The sequence below is a fragment of the Rhinoderma darwinii genome, chromosome 2, assembly GCF_050947455.1.
Source record: "Rhinoderma darwinii isolate aRhiDar2 chromosome 2, aRhiDar2.hap1, whole genome shotgun sequence".
In the NCBI taxonomy this organism is placed as follows: domain Eukaryota; kingdom Metazoa; phylum Chordata; class Amphibia; order Anura; family Rhinodermatidae; genus Rhinoderma; species Rhinoderma darwinii.
Genome location: NC_134688.1, coordinates 114,365,017 through 114,386,845, shown reverse-complemented (window position 1 = coordinate 114,386,845; position 21,829 = coordinate 114,365,017). Strand labels below are relative to the sequence as shown.

The following is a 21,829-nucleotide window of genomic DNA, read 5'->3' as shown; positions in this document are numbered from 1 at the left end:
CTCGCGGGAAAAAGAAGCGACATGCCCTATCTTCGGGCGCTTCCGCCTCTGACCTCCCATTGACTTCAATGGGAGGCAGAGAAAGCGTATTTCTCGCTGTTTTATGCCCGCGGCGCTCAATGGCCGCGGGCGAAAAACGGCGCGAAAATCGGCGTGCAGGGAGAGGAATATCTGCCTCAAAGTTCCAAACGGAATTTTGAGGCAGATATTCCTCCCCCAAAATACTCCGTGTGAACATAGCCTAAAGAGACTCTGTCACCACACTATAAGTGCCCTATCTCCTAGATAAGGAGATCGGTGCTATAATGTAGGTGACAGTAATGCTTTTTAATTTAAAAAATGATCTATTTTTACCACTTTATTAGCATTTTTGGATTTATGCTAATGAGTTGCTTAAGGCCCAAGTGGGCGTGTTTTTCCCTTTAGACCAAGTGGGCGTTGTACAGGGGAGTATATGACGCTGACCCATCAGCATCATGCACTCCTCTCCATTAATTTACACAGCGCATAGGGATCCTGTTAGACCCTTATGTGCTGTCTTATACTAACACATTAACGATACTGAAGTGTTTAGACAGTGAATAGACATTCCACGGAATGTCTATTCACAATCTCTGCACTTTGTTACTCTGTCTGTGGTAGTTACAGCAGAGGACGCGTAATCTCGTTGTAACCTGTCATTTACCGCGTAATCTCGTGAGATTACGCGTCCTCTGCTGTAACTACCACAGACAGAGTAACGAAGTGCAGAGATTGTGAATAGACATTCCGTGGAATGTCTATTCACTGTCTAAACACTTCAGTATTGTTAATGTGTAAGTATAAGACAGCACATAAGGGTCTAACAGGATCCCTATGCGCTGTGTAAATGAATGGAGAGGAGTGCATGATGCTGATTGGTCAGCGTCATACACTCCTCTGTACAACGCCCACTTGGTCTAAAGGGAAAAACACGCCCACTTGGGCATTAAGCAACTCATTAGCATAAATCCAAAAACGCTAATAAAGTGGTAAAAATACATCATTTTTTTAAATAAAAAGCACTGCTGTCACCTACATTACAGCGCCGATCTCCTTATGTAGGAGATAGGGCACTTATAATGTGGTGACAGAGCCTCTTTAAGTGCAGCTTAGAAGAAGAACTGTTTGTATCAGGCACACATACGGTATGCATGTCAATGTTTCTGGGGGTTCTCAGAACTGGAGATATGCCAGGTAAAGTTGTGATTGTGGGGGCAGATATTCTTCTGGACTTCTTGTCAGTAATCCGATGCTGCTTAGAAGAAGTAACACATTGTATTCAACTGCTAAGAGATAAACTTTGTCAATTATGTTCCCCTTTTTAAATGTTATATGGATATACGAGAAATGCATTGTTCTCTTGGTGCTGCCTGTTTTTAAATGGTTCGTAGGCAGCGCCATGAGAACAATCCGAATCTATTTCTCATATATCTGTTTGCATATCTGTGGGCACGAGTTGCCCAGATCAGAACCCAGGCTGCAGCCCCATCACATAGGAACACATCGCTTGTCTCCATTTAAACTAGATGATGCACTATGTGTGCCTTATGTGTTTTTAAAATGTTGGTCTATGTCTATACTTTACAAGTTTATTGTTTTAATATCTAATTTTTCTTTATCCCTATTCTTCTTTTCACTGTTGTTTTTTCATTTTCTCCCTCTCTCCATCTTCCTCTTTCTGTCTCTCTCTCCTCTCCCCGCTCTCTTTCTCTGTACAGACAGCAATTTTGTCCTTGGCAATGCTCAGCTGCCACACTCCTACCCTGTGGTGTATTGTTCAGATGGGTTCTGTGAGTTGACTGGCTTTGCCCGTGCGGAAGTCATGCAGAGATCATGCGCTTGTACCTTTTTGTATGGTGCAGATACTGGGGAACAGGTCAAGCAGTGCATCCAAAAAGCCCTGAATGACAAACAAGAGCTTAAGGCTGAGTTGCTGCTTTACAGGAAAAATGGTGAGTAAATGGAATATGTATTAGCCGTGTTGAAAATCAGAACATTAATTACTATCGCTATAATAAACAGACACATATTGCGTGAATGTGAGCCAAAGAAGGTGACCTATACATTTATACATTCGTATATAGATTGTTGTGACAAGACGGATTCCTGTGGGTTTATGTCACGTGTTTTTCCAGAATCTATTTTGGTAGTTCCTTATCAGATATGTAATACATTTCACTGAGAGTCTCCAGTAATCCTTGGCAAGACCATGATACACTACTTTACCCAAATAATAAACTGATAATAAAGCCTGCCATAAACATGAGATTTTTCTGTCAGATCCCGTTCAACTTGGTCAGATCCATTAAAATCCAACATGCCCGTTCCTCGTTTCCCCACAAAATGTTGTGGGACAGTCAGGAAGCCCTTTATATATATTTCTTGGGATCTGATTACACTTATCTGATGTGTATGCTCAACTTTAAAAAATACCATTTAACCCTTTCATGACCAAGGGTCATCTATGCTCCTGTGTCCAGGTCAAATTTTCCATTTATGATGTGCACTTCTTTAAACGATAATATCTTTGGAACCGCTTTGCATATCACAACTGTTTTTACTTTGTTTTTACAAGACTTATGAGGCTTTCATTTTCTAGATTTGTTTAATTAATTCAGTGTTTTTAATTTTTATTATGAGCAGACAAATCACTAAAAATTAAAAAAAAACAACACTTTTTTGTAGTTTTTATATATATTTATCTAGCTATATATATATATATATATATATATATATATATATATATATATATATATATATATATGTGTATATATATATATATATATATATATGTGTATATATATATATATATATATATATATGTGTATATATATATATATATATATATATAAAAAGCAAAAGATTGGAGCAGCACTGTGAACAAATGCCTGACTAGGCTGGTGCAGGGCTTCAGAAATAAAGGAGTGACCTCTCCTTATGTGTTGGATATCCAAAAAAGAGAACGTGAAGCAGCACTCAAATAAAGTGAATTTATTCATCCAACATGGAACCACAACGTTTCACCTCCTCTATGAAGGCATTTTCAAGTGAAATGAAAATGCCTTCATAGAGGAGGTGAAACGTTGTGGTTCCATGTTGGATGAATAAATTCACTTTATTTGAGTGCTGCTTCACGTTCTCTTTTTTGGATATATATATATATATATATACATACACTGTAGAGCTCTGTAACAATTAGTTGTCTTCTCTCTCCGTCACCCTGGATCGCTGTGAGAGTGAAGAGGGCTATATACACACGATCGTGAAAATAATGGCAGTCAACAACGAATCAACTGTCAGTTTTTCATGTCTGTTTTGCATCAATGTGTCTGAAAATTTGAATCCATTTCCCGGACATCTGACCGTTTTTAACCGGCATTTGCCATCCGTTTTTCATGGACGTAAAAAAAATGGATGAATTTTATTCGTTAGGGTTTTTTTGTCCCAACCCCCTGAAAACACCACAGTGCCCATGTAGATAGTGATGCAATACCAATCTAGGTAGTGCCACATTGTCCACATAGATAGTACCCGGCCCACATAGATAGTGCCCACTGTAAATAGTACCACAGTTTCCACATAGAGCCACATTTCTCCCTGTAGATAATGCCCACATAGTACTACACACAGTGCCCATGTAGATAGCGCCAGTGTACCCTGTAGATAGTGCCAATATAATGCTACAGTACCCATGTAGATAGTGCCACACCCGCTGTAGATAACACCACACCCCTGTAAATAGCGCCACCCCCTGTAGATAGCAACATCCCCCTGTATTTAGCAATATCCCCGCTGCAGACAGAGCCACCCCCTCCCCCCCATAAATGGCACCCCCTTCCTGTAAATAGCACCACTATAGCTCCCTGTAGGAGCTGAATCCCTCTGGCCGAAGATTCCGCTCCTACAGGAAGTCCCTGATGTCTCTGTCCATATATTGGCAGTGACGTCAGGGGTTAACTCTAAAAGCGGAATCCCCTGCTAGAGCGGGGATTCTGCTCCAGGAGTAGCCGCTGACGTCACTGTCCATATATGGATAGTGACACCAGGGGCTTCTCCAGTTGCAGAATCCCCTACACAGAGAGATCTGAAACCGGGGATTCCGCTTCTAGAGAGTCGCTGACATCATTGTCAGAGTGTTGGCCAGGGATTCCGCTCCTAGAGAGAGCCACTAACGTCACTGTCCAAATAGACAGTGGCGTCAGGGCCTCTCTCTAGAAGCGGAATAACCGGTCAGTGCGATCTGACACCGGGGATTCCACTCCTAGAGTCCGTTCAGGTGGCAATATCTACAGTGGGGGGTGTGATGCTATCTACAGTGGGGGGGGGGGGGTTTGCTAATCTGCAGGGGGAATGGCACATTCTACAGTGGGGATGAAGAGACGGCGGGGGCTCCCTCTAGGAGGGGAATCTTCGGCCATAGCGCTGGCTGGGGATTCCGATGCTGGAGGGAGCTTAGGGGGCGCTATCTACAGAGGGTTTTGAGATGCCTACAGGGGGTTGTGGTTGGCACTATCTACAGTGGGGGGTGTATTCTGGGGCTCCCAAAGCCCCGGCCGACATGAGAGTGCAGTGCTGCTCACACTGAAGCAGCACTGCACTCATTAAACCCGTTCCAGGCTGTCAACATTTATACACGTGCTAACTGCACGGGGCATCGGCAGCTAGAACGTATATAGCCGTATGGCAGTCATGAAGGGGTTAAAGAGGATCTGTCACTAGTTTAGTAATGCCCAATCTCCTAGCTAATTTAATAGGCGCTGGGACACTGATAATGCCAGTGAAAATTGGTTACAAAAAAGTTTATTATTTTAAAAGTTATTAGCTTTATTTCTCAACACCAGCAATTCTTCTGAGGTGGAGCTACATCACAGCCTCTGACGCTGTCCTATCAGCATGAAGCTGCTTCACACAGTGTGAGAGACTGAGGCTGGAGGGAAGGGGGATCACTTCAAATAGACATATTTCCTGCTGTGGTTCTAGTGACATATGAAAGATGAGATTCTAATCTTTCACATGGCACCAGGATTGCAGTTCTAGCTGTGAAACAACCGGAGATATCACCAGTTGAAAACACAGTCAGGAATGGAAGCTGTATATTATATGATCACTCTGTTGTTGGGATGGGAAGAGGAGAACTGTATGCTGATTGGACAGCGTCATACAGAAACATTACATCGCCCAGAGTGAAAAGAAAGAGTCACCTCCCGTTTGGCAAGTATAGCCACATTAGCATATTTAGAAATTTTTAAAAATAAATAAATACAAATTACACTGTAGTTATCAGCATCACAGCGCCTATTAGATTAGTTAGGAGATAGGAAATTAATAAACTGGTGACTGTTCCTCTTTAACCCCTTACTAGACTGCTATAGACTTCTCTATTTTTAACCCTTATGAAATGTATTTTTAATAGTGTTCATAATAACAAGTGCATAGACTACAAACTTTTTATATCAGAACAAGCTGCTTTTCAGGAGGTTTGTTTTAACCCCTTCCCACCGCAGCCACTTTTGGGATTTTCACTTTAGCTTTTTCCTCCCCACCCACCAAAAGCCATAACTTTTTTATCTTTCCATCAATATAGCCGTATGAGGGCATGTTTTTGCGGGACAAGTTGTAGATTTTCACTGAACCATTTATTTTTACCATATAATGTAGTGGGAAAGTCTAAAACAATTATTTGTAGGGTGGAATAGGAAAAAAACTGTGATTCCTCAATATTTTGGGGGGTTTCGTTTTTACGGGGTTTATCGTGCGATAAAATGGTCCTAGTCTCCGATCCGAGGAAAGATAGAACATGTCCTATCTTTCCTCGGATCACTGACGGGACTCGGATGGCACACACGGTGCATGAGGTGTAACTGTGTTTAACTTTGTTTAGTAATCCCCCTAGGGGACTTGAATCGTGGGATCGCTTGCATGATATACTGCAATACTAATGTATTGCAGTATATTGTCATACTGACACTCTCCTATGAAGCCCTACCGGGATGGCAGACCCAGGCCCCCAGGCTGCCATGCCAACCACCAGCACCCCATGATCGAGTCGTGTGGGGGGCCGGTTGCAATGTTACAGGGGGCCGCTGTTTCTATCCACTTAAATGCCGCGGTCACTATTGACCACGGCATTTGAAGGGTTAAACGAGCAGGATCGCGCTCGAGCGGGATCCAGCTCGTTACACTGAAGTGTCGGCTGTAAGATACAGCTGACACACACATTCTATGGAGCAGGCTCATCCCATGAGCCTGCTCCATACTCCCCACACCCAATGTGCACCGTATATATACGGCGAATATTGGGATAGGGTTAGAGAATAAATACTTTATTACTGCACTGTACTTAGTTCCTACTTAATTGATATTCACCCACACAGTGAATGTTGTGCTGCTTAGAAAGGAGCAGGGATTGCGGCCATGCTAGAAATACCACAACTGTATGGAGGCCACTGTTCAATTTTATGTGGTTGTTATATTTTTTTAATTGATTTCTTGACTTGCAGGCTCACAATTTTGGTGTCTTCTGGATGTTGTACCAATCAAGAATGAAAAAGGGGAGGTGGTTCTGTTCCTAGTTTCATATAAAGATATCACAGCTGCCAGGACACGGACAGGAACAGACAGCTGGAAAGAGACAGGTACACAAAAGCCTTCTGTAACCGAAACAATATCTATTTTACATTCTATATAAAGTGTCAATATAAAATAGACGTATGTTTGATGACCTCATCCTCTCTTAGCAGGAAGGGGAGAGCAGCATTCTCGCGCCACGGGAAAAGATTTTAATGCCAATCGTAGACGAAGCAGAGCCGTCCTTTATCACCTTTCAGGGCATTTGCAGAAACAAAATAAAGCTAAAGCAAAAATTGGAAAGGTATGAACACTGTTCACTTCTAATTGTATATAAAGATTAGTGAAAAAAAAAGTTTTCTGGGGGAAAAAAAGCAGACCTTGGGACCAGGCCCAATGAACTAATATCATACAATCCCTTAATGCTTTATGGAACAAGTATTGCTAAGACTGCTATGAGTAAGAACAGTCTTGTTCGAAACGCGTAAGCTGTAACACGCCGAACCTGTGCCCTCCTTGGATTTTTAAGATGAACGAATAATGCTCTCTTTTTTTTTATATTTTATGGATGTGCTGAGGAACTTCCTTCTTTCTCACGTTGCTAATTTATAGTTGAAAAATCATTTATAATTACCCAAAATTAATTTGTTCTTCACTTCATCTTAGGGTGTTTTTGGTGAGACGCCTCGTGTTCCAGAATATAAAGTTGTCTCTGTGCGTAAATCTCCATTTATACTCCTACACTATGGTCCATTCAAAGCCTGCTGGGACTGTTTAATCCTCCTTGCCACTTTCTATGTAGCAGTGACTGTACCATACAGTTTCTGCTTCAGTACTGGAAAAGAGGAAGGGACCCAAGCTCCGAGGAGTCCACCAAGCGCATGTGATCTTGCTGTGGAAATCCTGTTCATTTTAGGTATGTACGATGAAGAAAAACTGTTTTGAATAGAATTATAGGTAATGATAATTAAACACATAATAAATATAATATGCGCTGTACATAACATTGAGCTAATAAAGATAATTAGAAGGTAGTTCTTAATGATTCCTATAGGTCTGTATAAAGAAATATGTCTTCAGTCTCAAGGACTAAGGTGGGGAGTGAGTTCCACAGTGTTATATTCGAATGTGAGAAGCCTTTACATTGGAAAACATTGGATAGATTAAAGGGGTGGTTATGCTAATCTCCTCTGGAAATATTATATATTTAGAAACAAATAATTTAATATTGCAAAATCTTGAACTTCTCTCTAAAAACACATGGATAATCATGGTGTTCAAACCACCGACAATATCGATTTATATACAAAAAGTAAAACATTTGAATACAACTGCAGGACATGTATGTAACAACTGGGTTAGTTAAGGCTAAATATACTCCGTGTTGAATATTTACATTCGGTGGGACCATACTTTTGCCATTAACTCCCATTAAAAAAACCATATACCTTATGGTATATGTTCTTTGGATATAGTTGTATGGAAAATTGCAGCCAAATGCTCTTTCAGTGCAGTTGGGTCTGTTGGATCCGGATGCATCCCAGCCATACGTATACCAAAAGGACACCCTTTTGGCATATGTTTGCCATTTACAGTCTATGGGGCACTTTGGCACATATGTCGGAATCATTTTCCAGACCTGGTGGGAATCGAGTCTAAGCAATTACTCCTAAGTCAATTGATTGCTTAAAATACTCTTGTAAAATTATGATAGGTGGCTGGACAGTTCTTAGCAGAGCAGAGGAGATGATTAGCATTGATCTGCAGGAAATGATTACTTAGGCTGCGCAGAAGAAATTAATAATGGCAAAGCAAAGGATGAAAGTGATCAATAATGTATAAGTGAAACTATGATTAACGTAGTATAATAAATGTCATTAATTAGGAAGTCTCAGCAATATGCCTGATGCATTACATTATTCTACTGCAATTTTATGTGATTTGAGGTGCATTTATTATTATTATTATTATTATTATTATATTTACACAATAAAAAAACTCACGGCTGTGGGGTATGTGGACCCACTAGGCCATAGCGGAGTAGCAACTGGCCAAACTACAGTCAATGACAGTCTTTAGAACAAGAGTACCTAGATTGAAGTTCTGACAGACACTTGGAGTAGTAGACACTTTGGCACAGACGACACTTTGGCGTAGCAGACGCTTTGACACTAGATTACATACTGAAACAAACACAATTATTAGATACGGGATAAAGGAAACGGGAACACTGGAGACAGGATACAACTAAGGCACCATTTGCAAAGACTATCATGGGCAGACACAAGAACACCCAGACAAGGAGAGGCGTGGCAGAGTCCTTTTTAAAGTCCAGGGTGCATAGGGATTAGTACGGAACTTTTACACTGGTGCGTGCGCTGGCCTTTTAAGGCTGGGAACGAGTGAGCGCACCCTACAGGAAACAGTGAGGAGTTGCAGCTGCATGTGCTGGCGTCTCTGGGGTGGGAGATGCCGGTATGAAGAAAGTGTCCTGCGGTCGTGGCTGCCGGGAAGTTGGACTCGCCGGCAGTCAGAGACCGTGGGCACAACAAAGTCACACTTAAATGTCAAAGCATACCTGAGTTTTCAACAAAAGTTGAAATAAAGTCATGGGCTTGTTTGGGTGACAGTCCTGTGTCTGCAGAACTGTGCTTTAGCATAGACAGATTTTCTTGCTGTGAACCCGGTTCTGGCTGCACAGCCACTTGCTGCTCTCTGAAGCCGGGGACGTGTACCTATGCTTTCAGTCTGCCAGCAATATACTGTTTTGTATCTCCGTTCCCATACTTCCATGGATGCATGAGGGTAGAAAGTTATGGCCAGAAAGCAAAGCATAGAGGAGGAGAGAAGAGGCAGCAAACTTACTTACACATGCTGCAGAGATGGAATGGATTTGAGCTGAGGAACAAGCTGCCTCAAGACTCGTGAGCACGCTTGTGAACAGCAAGGGCCTCCACCCCACTTCCTGCAGCCCGTCTCGACATCTCTGCCGCTAGAGACGGCCTTTCCATAACAACAGGAAGTAGACAGCAAGTTAGGATGAAGTGAGACCCCTAGTGGCTGTCATTTTAGAACGATTTTTATGGAGTTAGACGACAACATTTTTAAAACAAGTGATTTGCAAATTAACCCATTAGCTATCAGTGGAGAGCAAGTTGTGTGAAAAGTCAGTGACCATTTAAACCCAACATTTTACTCTCACCTCATATGGGGTTCCAGGAAGCTAACCTACGGAGACTGTCTCTGTGCTTGCCGAATCAAGAAGGCCACTGGTTACAAGCTATACGCTGAAAAAAAAAATCTCATTTTAACCTGTTAACCCTACGGAGCCACTGTTTATTAGGGAAAGGGAATATTTTCCTCAACGTCAAAGGCAGCCATTGGGACAATAAAATCTCTACTATGTAAGAACTCCCCATATCTCAACGTTCTGCACCCATGTGAAAAAAACATAGGGAAGTAGAGTATTGGGTTTAGCTGCAATGACACCTAAACGTTTTCTGTTAAAGCGGATCTGTCACTATAATATGCTGCGTTTAAGGCATAATATGAGGGCAGGTTCACTGTACTATTAGCCCAAATGGCCCAAATAAATATTGTACCATTTGGCTAATAGAGCCTAATAAAAAATACAGTGGACTCATAGTTTTGGTGACAGATAAGACTTTAAATGGGTTCTGCTCCTTTCTATAGGTCCCTGAGGTGAGCTGCTTTTGTTATAGAAGCATTCTTCGTATTCTTGAGGATTAATAAATGTTTGAATAACACTTTACTGTAAATGTGTTAGAAACAGATAATGTAATAAATTTTCAGGGAATTTCTAACAGTATGGTCGTCCCTCGTTCAACAGATATCATCTTGAATTTCCGCATGACATTTGTCAGTCAGTCAGGACAGGTGGTGTTCTCTTCACGTCTCATCTTCCTCCATTATATCAGGACGTGGTTCTTGTTGGATCTTCTAGCTGCCCTCCCTGTGGATCTGTTGTACAGCTTCAAAGTCAATATAGTGAGTCAATATGTTTTTATAAGATTTATCTTATCTGCAGTTTTTAAGATCTCTTTTCTACTGTGAGAAAAAGACGTAGAATGCCAGAAGAGAGAAGATATCATGACATTTGTTTCATAGGTTAAACTGCAAAATAATTAGAGAATAATATGGGCAGTTTTAGATTGCCATATTATAAGAGTATGCATATTCATATTTAGTGAAACCTCTTTGATAATACCACCCACACTATACACAGTATATATTTAGATCTGTACTATATGTCTTCACTTTTCATTGGTTTTAATGGTTTGCCTTCTATTAGTATTTTGGGGCTCACCTCTTGAAGACCGTACGTCTACTACGGCTGCTGCGCCTACTGCCAAGGCTGGACCGGTATTCCCAGTACAGTGCAGTTGTTCTCAGCCTCTTGATGGTGGTCTTTGCTCTCCTGGCACATTGGGTGGCATGTGTCTGGTATTTCATTGGTCAACAAGAAATTGAAAGCAGTCAGTCAGAAGTCCCAGAAATCGGTAGGTCGATGAACCCACTATTATTTGTACTTGATGCCCAATTCCATCTTTGCTTAAATGTTTATTTTATGTCTATTTTTGTTCTATACATCCTACATGTACATATACAATTCTGTATCTATGGAGCTCAAATTAATCAATCTTTGTAGGACATGTTTGCTGTATATTGTCTTACAGAAAAAATAAATATAGTGATATAGTTTAAAAAATGCTCAAAGGAGTTCTCTGGTATCAGCAAAAAAATAAAAATAAAAATAAATATATATATATATATATATATATATATATATATATATATATATATATATATATATGTGTGTGTGTGTTATTTTTTGTATATTTAAAAGTTATACAATTACCAATATACTTTCTGCATGTGTTCCTCATGGTTTTCAAGATCTCTGCCTGTTATTCAGTAGGAACATTCATTGTTTACTTCCAGTGGATACAATTCTGTCCATGGTCATGTTATGGACACACAGGTGCTGGGATTGTTAGTAGACACAGTTTTTATACACATACTGTAACTGTATTAAGCCATGCACCTGTGTGTCCATCACATGACCATGGACAGAACATTTGAATATACAAAAAAAGAACATTAATTTGCTGAAACCGGTCAAGCCCATTAATTATGTTCGCTTTTTGGCTTTGCCTCTACAACCCTTCTTCTTTCCTGGTGGGAATGTTTTATCCTACTAGACTAAAAAAAATAATATTATTTCAATAGTCTTTGAACTCTGTACGATGTCAACTGTCAGATGGCAGTTCTAAATCAGAGACAAAATAGGATTCAAACAAAACTGTGAAGTCACTAGGTGTTAGTAGGTGACTTAGTTAGTAGTTTAGTAGTCATAAACATTTAGTCTTCTACTTAGGTTGGCTACAAGAACTGGCGCGACGTTTGGAAACTCCTTATTACATAGGAAGAAAGAATATTACCAGGACTTTACCTGTTCAGAACAATTACAGTGAGGAGACCTCCAATGAGACTGGTTTGGTGTTATTAGGGGGACCTTCATCCAGAAGCTCGTATATCACATCCTTGTACTTTGCGCTCAGCAGTCTAACCAGCGTTGGATTTGGGAATGTATCTGCTAACACGGACACTGAGAAAATCTTCTCTATCTGTATCATGCTAATAGGAGGTATGTTCATATTTTTACCATGCACAAATTACCCATTATTGGAAAAAACTGTCAAATGAATGAAGGTTTATGAGAATTAAGGCTTCGTTCACATCTGTGTCGGGACTCCATTCATAGGTTCCGTCTGAGCTTTCCATCAGGGGAACCAATGAAAGGTATCCAAACTGAAATAAACGGAAACCATAGGTTTCCGTTTGCATCACCGTTGATATCAATGGTGATGGATCTGGTGCAAATGGTTTCCGTTTGTAACGGTTGTTTAAGGGTTCCGTCATTTTGACTAAATCAATACCGTAGTCGACTATGGTATTGATTCCGTCAAAACGACGGAACCCTTAAACAAACGGAAAGGTTTGACGGAACCCATGAATGGAGTCCCAACGTACCGTAGATCTGAACGAAGCCTAAGGGAAATATAATATTGGCGGAAAAATTGAGTTGAGCTCTGAAAGTTAAATTCTTGTCTGAGGGGTTTATTGTCTACATACACAGGTTGTAAAGCTCTTTTATAACATCATTGGTTCTAATAGAACAGCGGCACTGTGGTTGGCATTGCTAGAACCATCAGCACTAAAGTTTGTCCTTGTAGTTTGTATGTTCTTCCGATTTTGATGACGGATAATAACCAGATATAGAAGAGCAACACTATTCTAAAAATAATATAATCATAATTATTTTGTTTGTTTATAGTTCTCTAAATAATGCTAAGGCTATGTTCACATCTGCGTCAGGGCTCCGTTACGTTGTTCTGTCTGAGCTTTCCGTCGGAACTGAGCCCTGACTGACACAAACTGAAGCCAAAGGTTTCCGCTTCCATCACCATTGATTTCAATGGTGACGGATCCGGTTCCAATGGTTTCAGTTTGTCTCCGTTGTGCAAGGGTTCCGTCGTTTTGACGAGATGAATAGCGTAGTCGAATAAGTTTTTGATGCAAATCGTGGCAAGAAACGCATTTTGACTGCGACGTGAATACACAGCCTAATATGACTAAATTTCTAACTATCTTTGTAATATACTAGGGAGAAGACATATTAGTTCTTTAAGGTCTCCGTGTCATAGGCGGGTATCATTACAGTACTATCTTGGTACATAACTATATGTACAATATAATTTTGGCATGGGCTTTTTTAATGAGAAGCATTCCTTTCACGATGCCTTGCTGTGATTATAATTTGTTCAAGATCAGCAGAATAATAATGCGTGGTAACATCAATTGGGTATCCACTAAGAAAAGAACATATTAGAGCATGGGCATTCTTTTTTTAGGGTTGGGATGTACGCTGGCACGATTAGCCTAAAACAAAACAAATGCTCCTGGTTAGAAATATAATTGATATAATTTTGCCGCAAAACTCATGTCACTCAGGCTGGGTAAGGTTAAAAAAAAAGATGACCATCTCATTTTTAGGTCACAAATAAGGTAAAATAGTATAGAAGCCTGTTCGTTTATTATATCAGAAAACATAACTATTGTAAAATCTAGATCGATTAAGAGAAAGACCCTCTGGACACATATGGCGGCTTCTTTAGACATTTTGTTTCTCTGTTTTCAGAGTTGATATACTGTGTACTCCATTTTTGAAGAATGATAGATGTGCCAGTGATAAGTGAAATCTGAAATGCTTGAAAGTAGAATAGTATTCATTATAGAAGGACACATACAATGCAGGTTTTATTTTTCTGAGAAGACAGAATACAGCTTCTGTATAGAAATGTCTAGAGTATATATTAAACTTCAGTTCATGACACATAACCAATACAGGACTGTCCGGCAGGTTTCATTGATATTTCTTTAATACAATGTGATTATATACATATGATTGATATATATATATATATATATATATATATATATATTACCATTCAAAAGTTTGGATATTGGTCTCCATCTTACTTTGCTCACAATTCACCTTCTTTTCCATGCAAGCTTGACTGTCTGCTTATTGTCCTAAAAGCGATGCCCCTGCAGCAGTTTTGCTTGATACGCTGTTACTCTGTCTCCATATGTCAGCATTTTGGGACTATTTTGGCCAAAATTAGGCTTAGGCTGAGCTCCAATATTCTGTTAGATCTATTCATGTGTGTTTGGGCAACACTTCTTTTTTAATGTTACCAGTTTATCTTAGGAAATAAATTGCTAAGCTTTTAACCCCCAAACGTTGCAACAAATCTAATTCTCTAGGTGCACGTCTCATGTATTGTAAAAGAGAAAGAAGCTATATTGTTTCTTAGATCATTTGTTTTTACGCATAATTGCCCCTTCAGATAATATGAGACTTTGTAAGGCTTGAAAATAAGAATTGAATGCATCAAACTTTGCATCCTTGACACAAATTCCCTAAAACTGTTTTATTATCATTGCCCGAGAAATTTAAATATTACTGGGCTACACACATGGGGCATATCCCATCTTGATTCTGCCAGGGAGCATTCAACAAGTGGACTGAGATTGAGAACCGATACACCCTAATTCGTTGCTATGGGGATACTCCTGCCATCTCCCTCCAATTATTATTAGGGCCCATGAAGTTTACTCGAAACATATGGGATCACTGCAAACGTCACTTTTTCACTTACGTTACTTATGTACTGTATTTTATTCCCCCTACCAATCCTTATGTTCCGCCACAATATACTGCTCGATCTTCTACATTATATATTGAATGTTCCCCCTTTGAATATGCCATAAATGTCTAAGTTGGGAATACCCCTTTAATGAGAACTGTATAAATCGATATAGGGTGAGCGCCTCCTAGTGGTAGCTGCAGGCAGATATAATTTTATTATTTGAAGGGCTATTCCCAGAATTGACAATTATTACCTACTGTAATGTCTGTGGTCGCTCACCACGAACTCCTTCCATCCGGTCGACTCCCTTCTCTCTAGAGATGTCTGCGCATACGGCTCTCCTGTTCCACAGTGACCACCAGGGTGAGCTCGTGAGCTCAGTCCAGACTTAAGAAGCCAGAGCGTACGCATGTGGGAGATTGAGCTGATTGCTCCCAAAGCACCCTGGGCTATAAGAAGGTCCCAGCCCCATCCTCCCATGCCTGAGCGTTGTTGTCGTATCCTAAGTTTGTCTTGAAAATGGTCCCCTAGTGTTTCCTGCTCCCAGTGTTCCCTGTTCCTGTATCCTGTAACCTGTATCCTGATCTAGTGCCGTGCTGAGCTGTAGCCGTGCTTTTGCTGTATACCACGCCTGTCCTGCTACTCCACGCCTGACGTCTACCTGCTGCCTAGTCCCAGCCAAGCCTGCCTTGCTACTGTCCGAACTGCCACAGGTACCCTATATGAACTATAGACTCTGACCTGCGCCCTGTTGGCCATCTGCCATACCGCCAAGGCGGTACGGCCCAGTGGGTCCACGAACCCTACGTGACACCTATCCACAGAAAATGTGATAATTGTCTTATTGCTGGGGGCCCCATCGCTGGGACCCCACCAATGGCGAGAAGGGAGCTCCTGAACCTCTGGTTCCTCTCCACTTTTTGACCGCATTGAGGAGGACTTTGAATAGAGGGGTGTTTAAACATGCGCACTGCTGCTCCATTCCAAGGAATGATGGAAACTGACGAGTACAGCGCTTGGCTTTTTCCATTGGCTCCATAGACATTGAATGCAGCGGCAGCGTGCACCCTTGACCGTCGCTTCATTCAAGCTCCTTCTCACTGTGAGGGGTGCAACTAGGAGGATCTGGGGGTTCAAGACCCATGGTCTCCAGATCAGTGGGGGTCTCATTGGTGGGGTCGTGAGCAATCAAACAATTATTATCTATCCTGTGGATAGGTGATAATTGTCGATTCTAGGACAACCCCTTTAACTGTATCTGTGTCAGAAAAAAGGGAGAAAGATAAATAAATACTTGACTTTGAGGCTTTATTCCCCCAGCTGTATAAGTGGTCCAAGTGAATACTACATAAAAAACAGGATCTGATCCTATCTAAGGAAAGAAAGAAACTGTTTTTGTTGGCATAAAACATCTATACTGTAGCATTCAGAAAGACCTTTCATATTGCTTTGTTGATAAAGCATATCTCTGAGGAGCAGTTTAAAGCTCTTTGACCTGCAAAAAAATTTAACTGGGCCCCTACCTAGTTTATTGTGCAATTAATATGAATTGCCATTGTGCCACTTCCAGAAGCACTGCTTGTCACTTCAACAGCAGTGAGCCCTCTGGGCACTTATAGACATAGGGCACCAAGTATGAGTGCACCCTCTGCTCTTCCTAAAGCTGTGTCACTGCTGTAAGGGTCATGGGTGGTGAGCTGTCGCCTTCCTGTTTAGAACTCACTGACATTACATGTGAAGTTTTTCCAAACCCTATGAAGAGTGGATTGGCAGTGTACACGACATCTGACAAATGTTCACTCATATCAGCCACTTTTGGTCCAGTTGGATCCGGAGTTCGGCAGCCCGTCAACGATCGCATCCTGACTGATCCCTAGCAGGAATCCGAGTAGCAGGAGATATGTACGCTGATTTTATGACAGAAATAAGGCCTTCTTACGTTAAATATGGCATTGATGGGTTGTAAATAACAGAAGAATCGTGATGTGAAGAAGGAATACAGGGAGGTGCATTTGGAGGTATTTTATAAGTAAAAAGAAACAGAGGCGAGTGGTATAGGGATTGCACGAAATTGTAGATAAATATTGTGATGCCGAGCACAAACACAATATATACACCTATTTGTTGAGATTGACATCATATTAATGGTGACAGAGTTCTCAAAGCTTTTCTTGCCAATGTATCTATATTTAAATGGTTTCCATGTCGCTCAATACGTTCCAATTTACAAGTGGCTTTTGAACATAAGTGGGTGGATTGTATTACTGGAGCTCAATTATTCCACAGATCTTGTCCCCACTATTTATCATAAACTGTAAAAATATTCTTTGTAGCTAAAACCCTCAGATTAAGACAATGTTTATTTTTCGCCATACAGTGCAGGCCAGGTGTTAGAGATATCATCAGTTTTTACATGTTCGGGTCTTTATGCTACCTGTCATCATTTCCACTTTTCTTCTGTTGTTAAATCCCTTTAATTAGGAGTTTTCAGAACTGGGCAGATTTCTGAGCTGTGTGTGTGTGGGACAAGCGTGGGACATTACTATGGAGACGGCGTGTTCATATACGTGTGTGGGCGTATGTGTCTGCATGTGCTGGGTGGAGGATTGTGTCCCAATTTGTGTATTAATAGCTTTCTCAGAAGCTATCGGCCTCAAAAAACTAATCAATATCTTAAACAGCAGCTTCTTAGTAAGAAGTTAGTAACAATTTCAGGTATTTTACAATCTTACAGCTAACAAGGTGATGTAAGTAATAAACTACTTAGTAATTTGGGAGATGCGATAACAGTACATTTTAATTATCGCTAGGTAATATTATGTTCATATTTAGTTTTAGTTCCAGCGTAAATCCGGCCATAGACATTAGATGGAAATTTTCTGTTAGATGTTCATTTGCGACAATGTACATACAAACATCATCGGCATTGGTTGGTGGAGCATGGGTAGACAACAACAACGCTCAGGCAAGGAATGAAAGGGCGGAGCCGTTTTTATAGTCCAGGGTGATCTGGGGATTGGATAGGGAATTTATAGTAATCGCGCGCATTGGCCCTTTCAGGCTGGGGGCGAGCGCGTGCACCCTAATAGAGTCCAGGGCAGGACGGACGCACAAGCTGGCGTCTCCTAGTGGGGAGACGCAGGCAAGCGGCCAAGCCTCTGCGGTCGCGGACCTCCGACAGAGGTGAGTGGCGGCGGTCAGCGGCCGCAGCTGCAACACTATGGATTACAATGATGTATCAGATGAAAGAATCCGACATGGCAGATACAATTTGCAACAGATTGTCTGCCAAGGGTCAACATGGGGGACGAATGAATATGACAAGAAATATATCCATCTTTCAGCATATACAGTCATACTTCTTTGTTTTAGTTAATAATCATCTAAGGTCTATTTTGGTACTAAAGGCTAAGCTGGCAAAATCGACTTGGTGTGCATCAAGTGGATTTTTTTTGGGTTTAATTATATATTAATTTTTCGATTACAATCATAAATCAGAGAAGAAAAGAGAAAATCAACACACCTTGATAATTTCTCATATATAAATAATACAGTAGTGTATTGTCAAGGTGGTCCCAATTGGCCAGTTGATAAGTGCTCCACTCCTTGATGTCCACATGTATTTAGTGTTTTATTGTCCCAATTCTGGATGTCTTTTGTTTTTTACGATCCACACCCTTGTGATCAGCGGTTTAGTGCCCCATTTTTGGTTCCAGCAGTTTTGTGATGCAGTTTCTAGTGGTTTCATTGCCAGTTTCTGGAGTCCAACTCCATAGTGTGCAGTCCCTTAAACAGCTTCCTCGAATGCAAAATTAATTTGAAATAGAATGTATTATCAGAATATGACATATTGACTTTGGGACCCCTGCCGACCACAGGGAACACTGCTGACAAACACAAACTACAGCAGGGACATGTGAATAGGGGATCTGTAAAGGATCTGCCAGGCACAACTTCTGTGTATACGCCCATAGGTAATCAGTCTGCACCTGAGTCTATGTCTCTGAGACTGACTCCAGCTTCCACCACTCAGGATGGCAGGCTTAGGAGTGGGAGAGCCTATCGCAGCCTGGCCAGACGGAGCTAGCTCCCGCCCTCTGTCTATTTATACCTGCCTTTCCTGTTCCTCCTTTGCTTGTGATTCTTCTCGTGTGGTTTCCTGGCCCAGCTACAGCTTCTGACTATTTGATCCTGCTCCATACTGACCCTGGCTTTCTGACTATTCTCCTGCTCTGCGTTTGGTACCTCGTGCACTCCTGGTTTGACTCGGCTCGTTCGCCACTCTTGTTGCTCACGGTGTTGCCGTGGGCAACTGCCCATTTCCCTTTGCTTTGTGTTCCCTTGTCTGTTTGTATCTTGCACTTACTGAGCGTAGGGACCGCCGCCCAGTTGTACCCCGTCGCCTAGGGCGGGTCGTTGCAAGTAGGCAGGGACAGAGTGGCGGGTAGATTAGGGCTCACTTGTCCGTTTCCCTACCCCCGTCATTACATAATCACAAGCCCATATACCTAGTCTACCCTGGTCCCTGACACTACTATGGACCCCCTTGAGACCCTGGCCCAGCAAATTCAGGGTCTCTCCCTACAGGTCCAGGCCCTGGCTCAGAGGGTCAACCAGCCTCACGCTACCATGGTAGTGCCCCTCACCTCACCTCTTGAACCCCACCTCAAGTTGCCTGACCGGTTCTCAGGGGACCGGAGGACTTTTCTCTCTCCTTTCGGGAGAGTTGTAGGCTCTACTTTCGCTTAAAGCCTCACTCCTCATGTTCTGAGAGCCAGCGGGTGGGTATTATTATGTCACGGCTCCAGGAAGGGCCGCAAGAGTGGGCCTTCTCCTTGGCTCCTGACGCCCCTGAACTTTCCTCCGTTGATCGTTTCTTTTCTGCTCTCGGACTCATTTATGACGAGACTGACAGGACTGCCTTTGCTGAGAGTCAGCTGGTGACCTTACGTCAGGGTAAGAGACCTGTTGAGGAGTATTGTTCTGACTTTAGGAAGTGGTGCGTAGCTTCTCGGTGGAATGACCCTGCCTTAAGGTGCCAGTTTAGTTTGGGTCTGTCGAACGCCCTGAAAGACCTGCTAGTTAGCTATCCCTCTTCTGACTCCCTTGACCAGGTTATGGCTTTAGCGGTACGACTTGACCGACGTCTCAGGGAACGACAACTTGAACGTTTTTGTGTTTTCCCCTCTGACTCCCCCATGATAACTCCAGAGGTCCCGTTGCTTCGCTCTTCCACGGAAGACTCGGAGGTACCTATGCAACTCGGGGCCTCCGTGTCCCCCCGACAACGTAGAGAGTTCCGCAGGAAGAATGGTCTCTGCTTCTACTGTGGGGATGACAAGCATCAAGTGAACAACTGTCCTAGGCGTAAGAATAAACAGCCGGAAAACTTCCGCGCCTAAGTGATCATCGGGGAGGTCACTTGGGCACACATGTATTTCCCGTAAATATGAAACGTAATAAAATCTTGCTTCCCTTTCAGGTCTCTTTTGTGGGTAGGTCTGCTACCGGCAGTGCCTTCGTGGATTCAGGGTCTTCTACTAATATCATGTCTGTGGAATTTGCTATGTCTCTAGCTATGCCTTTAATTGATTTGCCTAAACCTGTCCAGGTAGTGGGTATCGACTCCACTCCTCTTGCTAATGGTTATTTTACACATCATACCCCTGTTTTGAACTCCTTGTTGGCTCCATGCATTTGGAGCAGTGCTCTGTACTGTTGATGCAGGGATTATCGGCCGATTTGGTTTTAGGCCTTCCCTGGTTGCAGTTGCATAATCCCACGTTTGACTGGAATAGTGGGGAGCTTACCAAATGGGGTAATGAATGCTTGACGTCATGTTCTGTTAATTCTATTTCTCCCCCCGAGGAGGTGACACGCTACCTGAGTTTGTTCAGGACTTCGCTGATGTTTTCTCTAAGGAGGCCTCCGAAGTGTTACCTCCTCATAGAGAATACGATTGCGCTATCGAATTGGTACCAGGAGCTAAGCTCCCTAAGGGTAGGATATTTAATCTTTCTTGTCCCGAACGTGAAGCCATGAGAGAGTATATCCAGGGATGCCTGGCCAAGGGTTACATTCGCCCCTCTACTTCTCCGGTAGGTGCTGGCTTCTTCTTCTTCGTAGGGAAGAAGGATGGTGGTCTTAGGCCATGCATTGACTACCGTAACTTGAATAAGGTCACTGTAAGGAACCAGTATCCCCTTCCTTTGATTCCTGATCTCTTTAATCAGGTTCAGGGGGCCCAATGGTTCTCTAAGTTTGATCTACGGGGGGCGTATAACGTTATCCGCATCAAAGAGGGGGATGAGTGGAAGACTGCATTTAAGGTCATTTCGAATACCTCGTCATGCACTTTGGGTTGTGTAATGCTCCTGCGGTCTTCCAAAATTTCATAAATGAGATTTTAAGAGATTACCTGGGGGTATTTCTTGTAGTGTACCTTGATGACATACTGGTGTTTTCCAAGGACTGGTCCTCCCACATTGAGCATGTCAGGAAGGTGCTCCAGGTCCTTCGGGAAAACAAACTGTTTGCGAAAACTGAAAAATGTGTGTTTGGGGTACAGGAGATACCATTTTTGGGTCAAATCCTCACTCCTCATGAATTCCGCATGGACCCCGCCAAGGTCCAGGCTGTGGCGGAATGGGTCCAACCTGCCTCCCTGAAGGCGTTACAGTGTTTCTTGGGGTTCGCTAATTATTACAGGATATTTATTGCTAACTTCTCGGTCATCGCTAAGCCTCTTACGGACCTCACTCGCAAAGGTGCTGATCTCCTCCACTGGCCCCCTGAGGCTGTCCAGGCTTTTGAGGTCCTTAAGAAGTGCTTTATCTCGGCCGCGGTGCTGGTTCAGCCCAACCAAATGGAGCCATTTATCGTGGAAGTTGACGCATCCGAGGTGAAAGTGGGGGCTGTCTTGTCCCAGGGTACCAGGTCCCTCACCCATCTCCGTCCCTGTGCCTACTTCTCCAGGAAGTTTTCGCCCACTGAGAGTAACTATG

General features: G+C 42.3%; 1 protein-coding gene across 3 annotated transcripts in view; it reads left to right on the top strand.

Moving 5' to 3' along the window:
- KCNH3 (potassium voltage-gated channel subfamily H member 3) overlaps positions 1 to 21,829 on the top strand; it is a 97,391-nt gene that overhangs the window by 13,843 nt on the left and 61,719 nt on the right. For 2 of the 3 annotated variants that reach the window (XM_075852166.1, XM_075852165.1), the window contains exons 3-9: positions 1,740 to 1,973; positions 6,522 to 6,656; positions 6,759 to 6,892; positions 7,255 to 7,504; positions 10,439 to 10,596; positions 10,901 to 11,108; positions 11,987 to 12,256. In XM_075852166.1, the coding sequence (XP_075708281.1) occupies positions 1,740 to 1,973; positions 6,522 to 6,656; positions 6,759 to 6,892; positions 7,255 to 7,504; positions 10,439 to 10,596; positions 10,901 to 11,108; positions 11,987 to 12,256 (1,389 nt within the window). The remainder of the gene's footprint in view (positions 1 to 1,739; positions 1,974 to 6,521; positions 6,657 to 6,758; positions 6,893 to 7,254; positions 7,505 to 10,438; positions 10,597 to 10,900; positions 11,109 to 11,986; positions 12,257 to 21,829) is intronic. The other variant, XM_075852167.1, reaches the window with a different exon arrangement.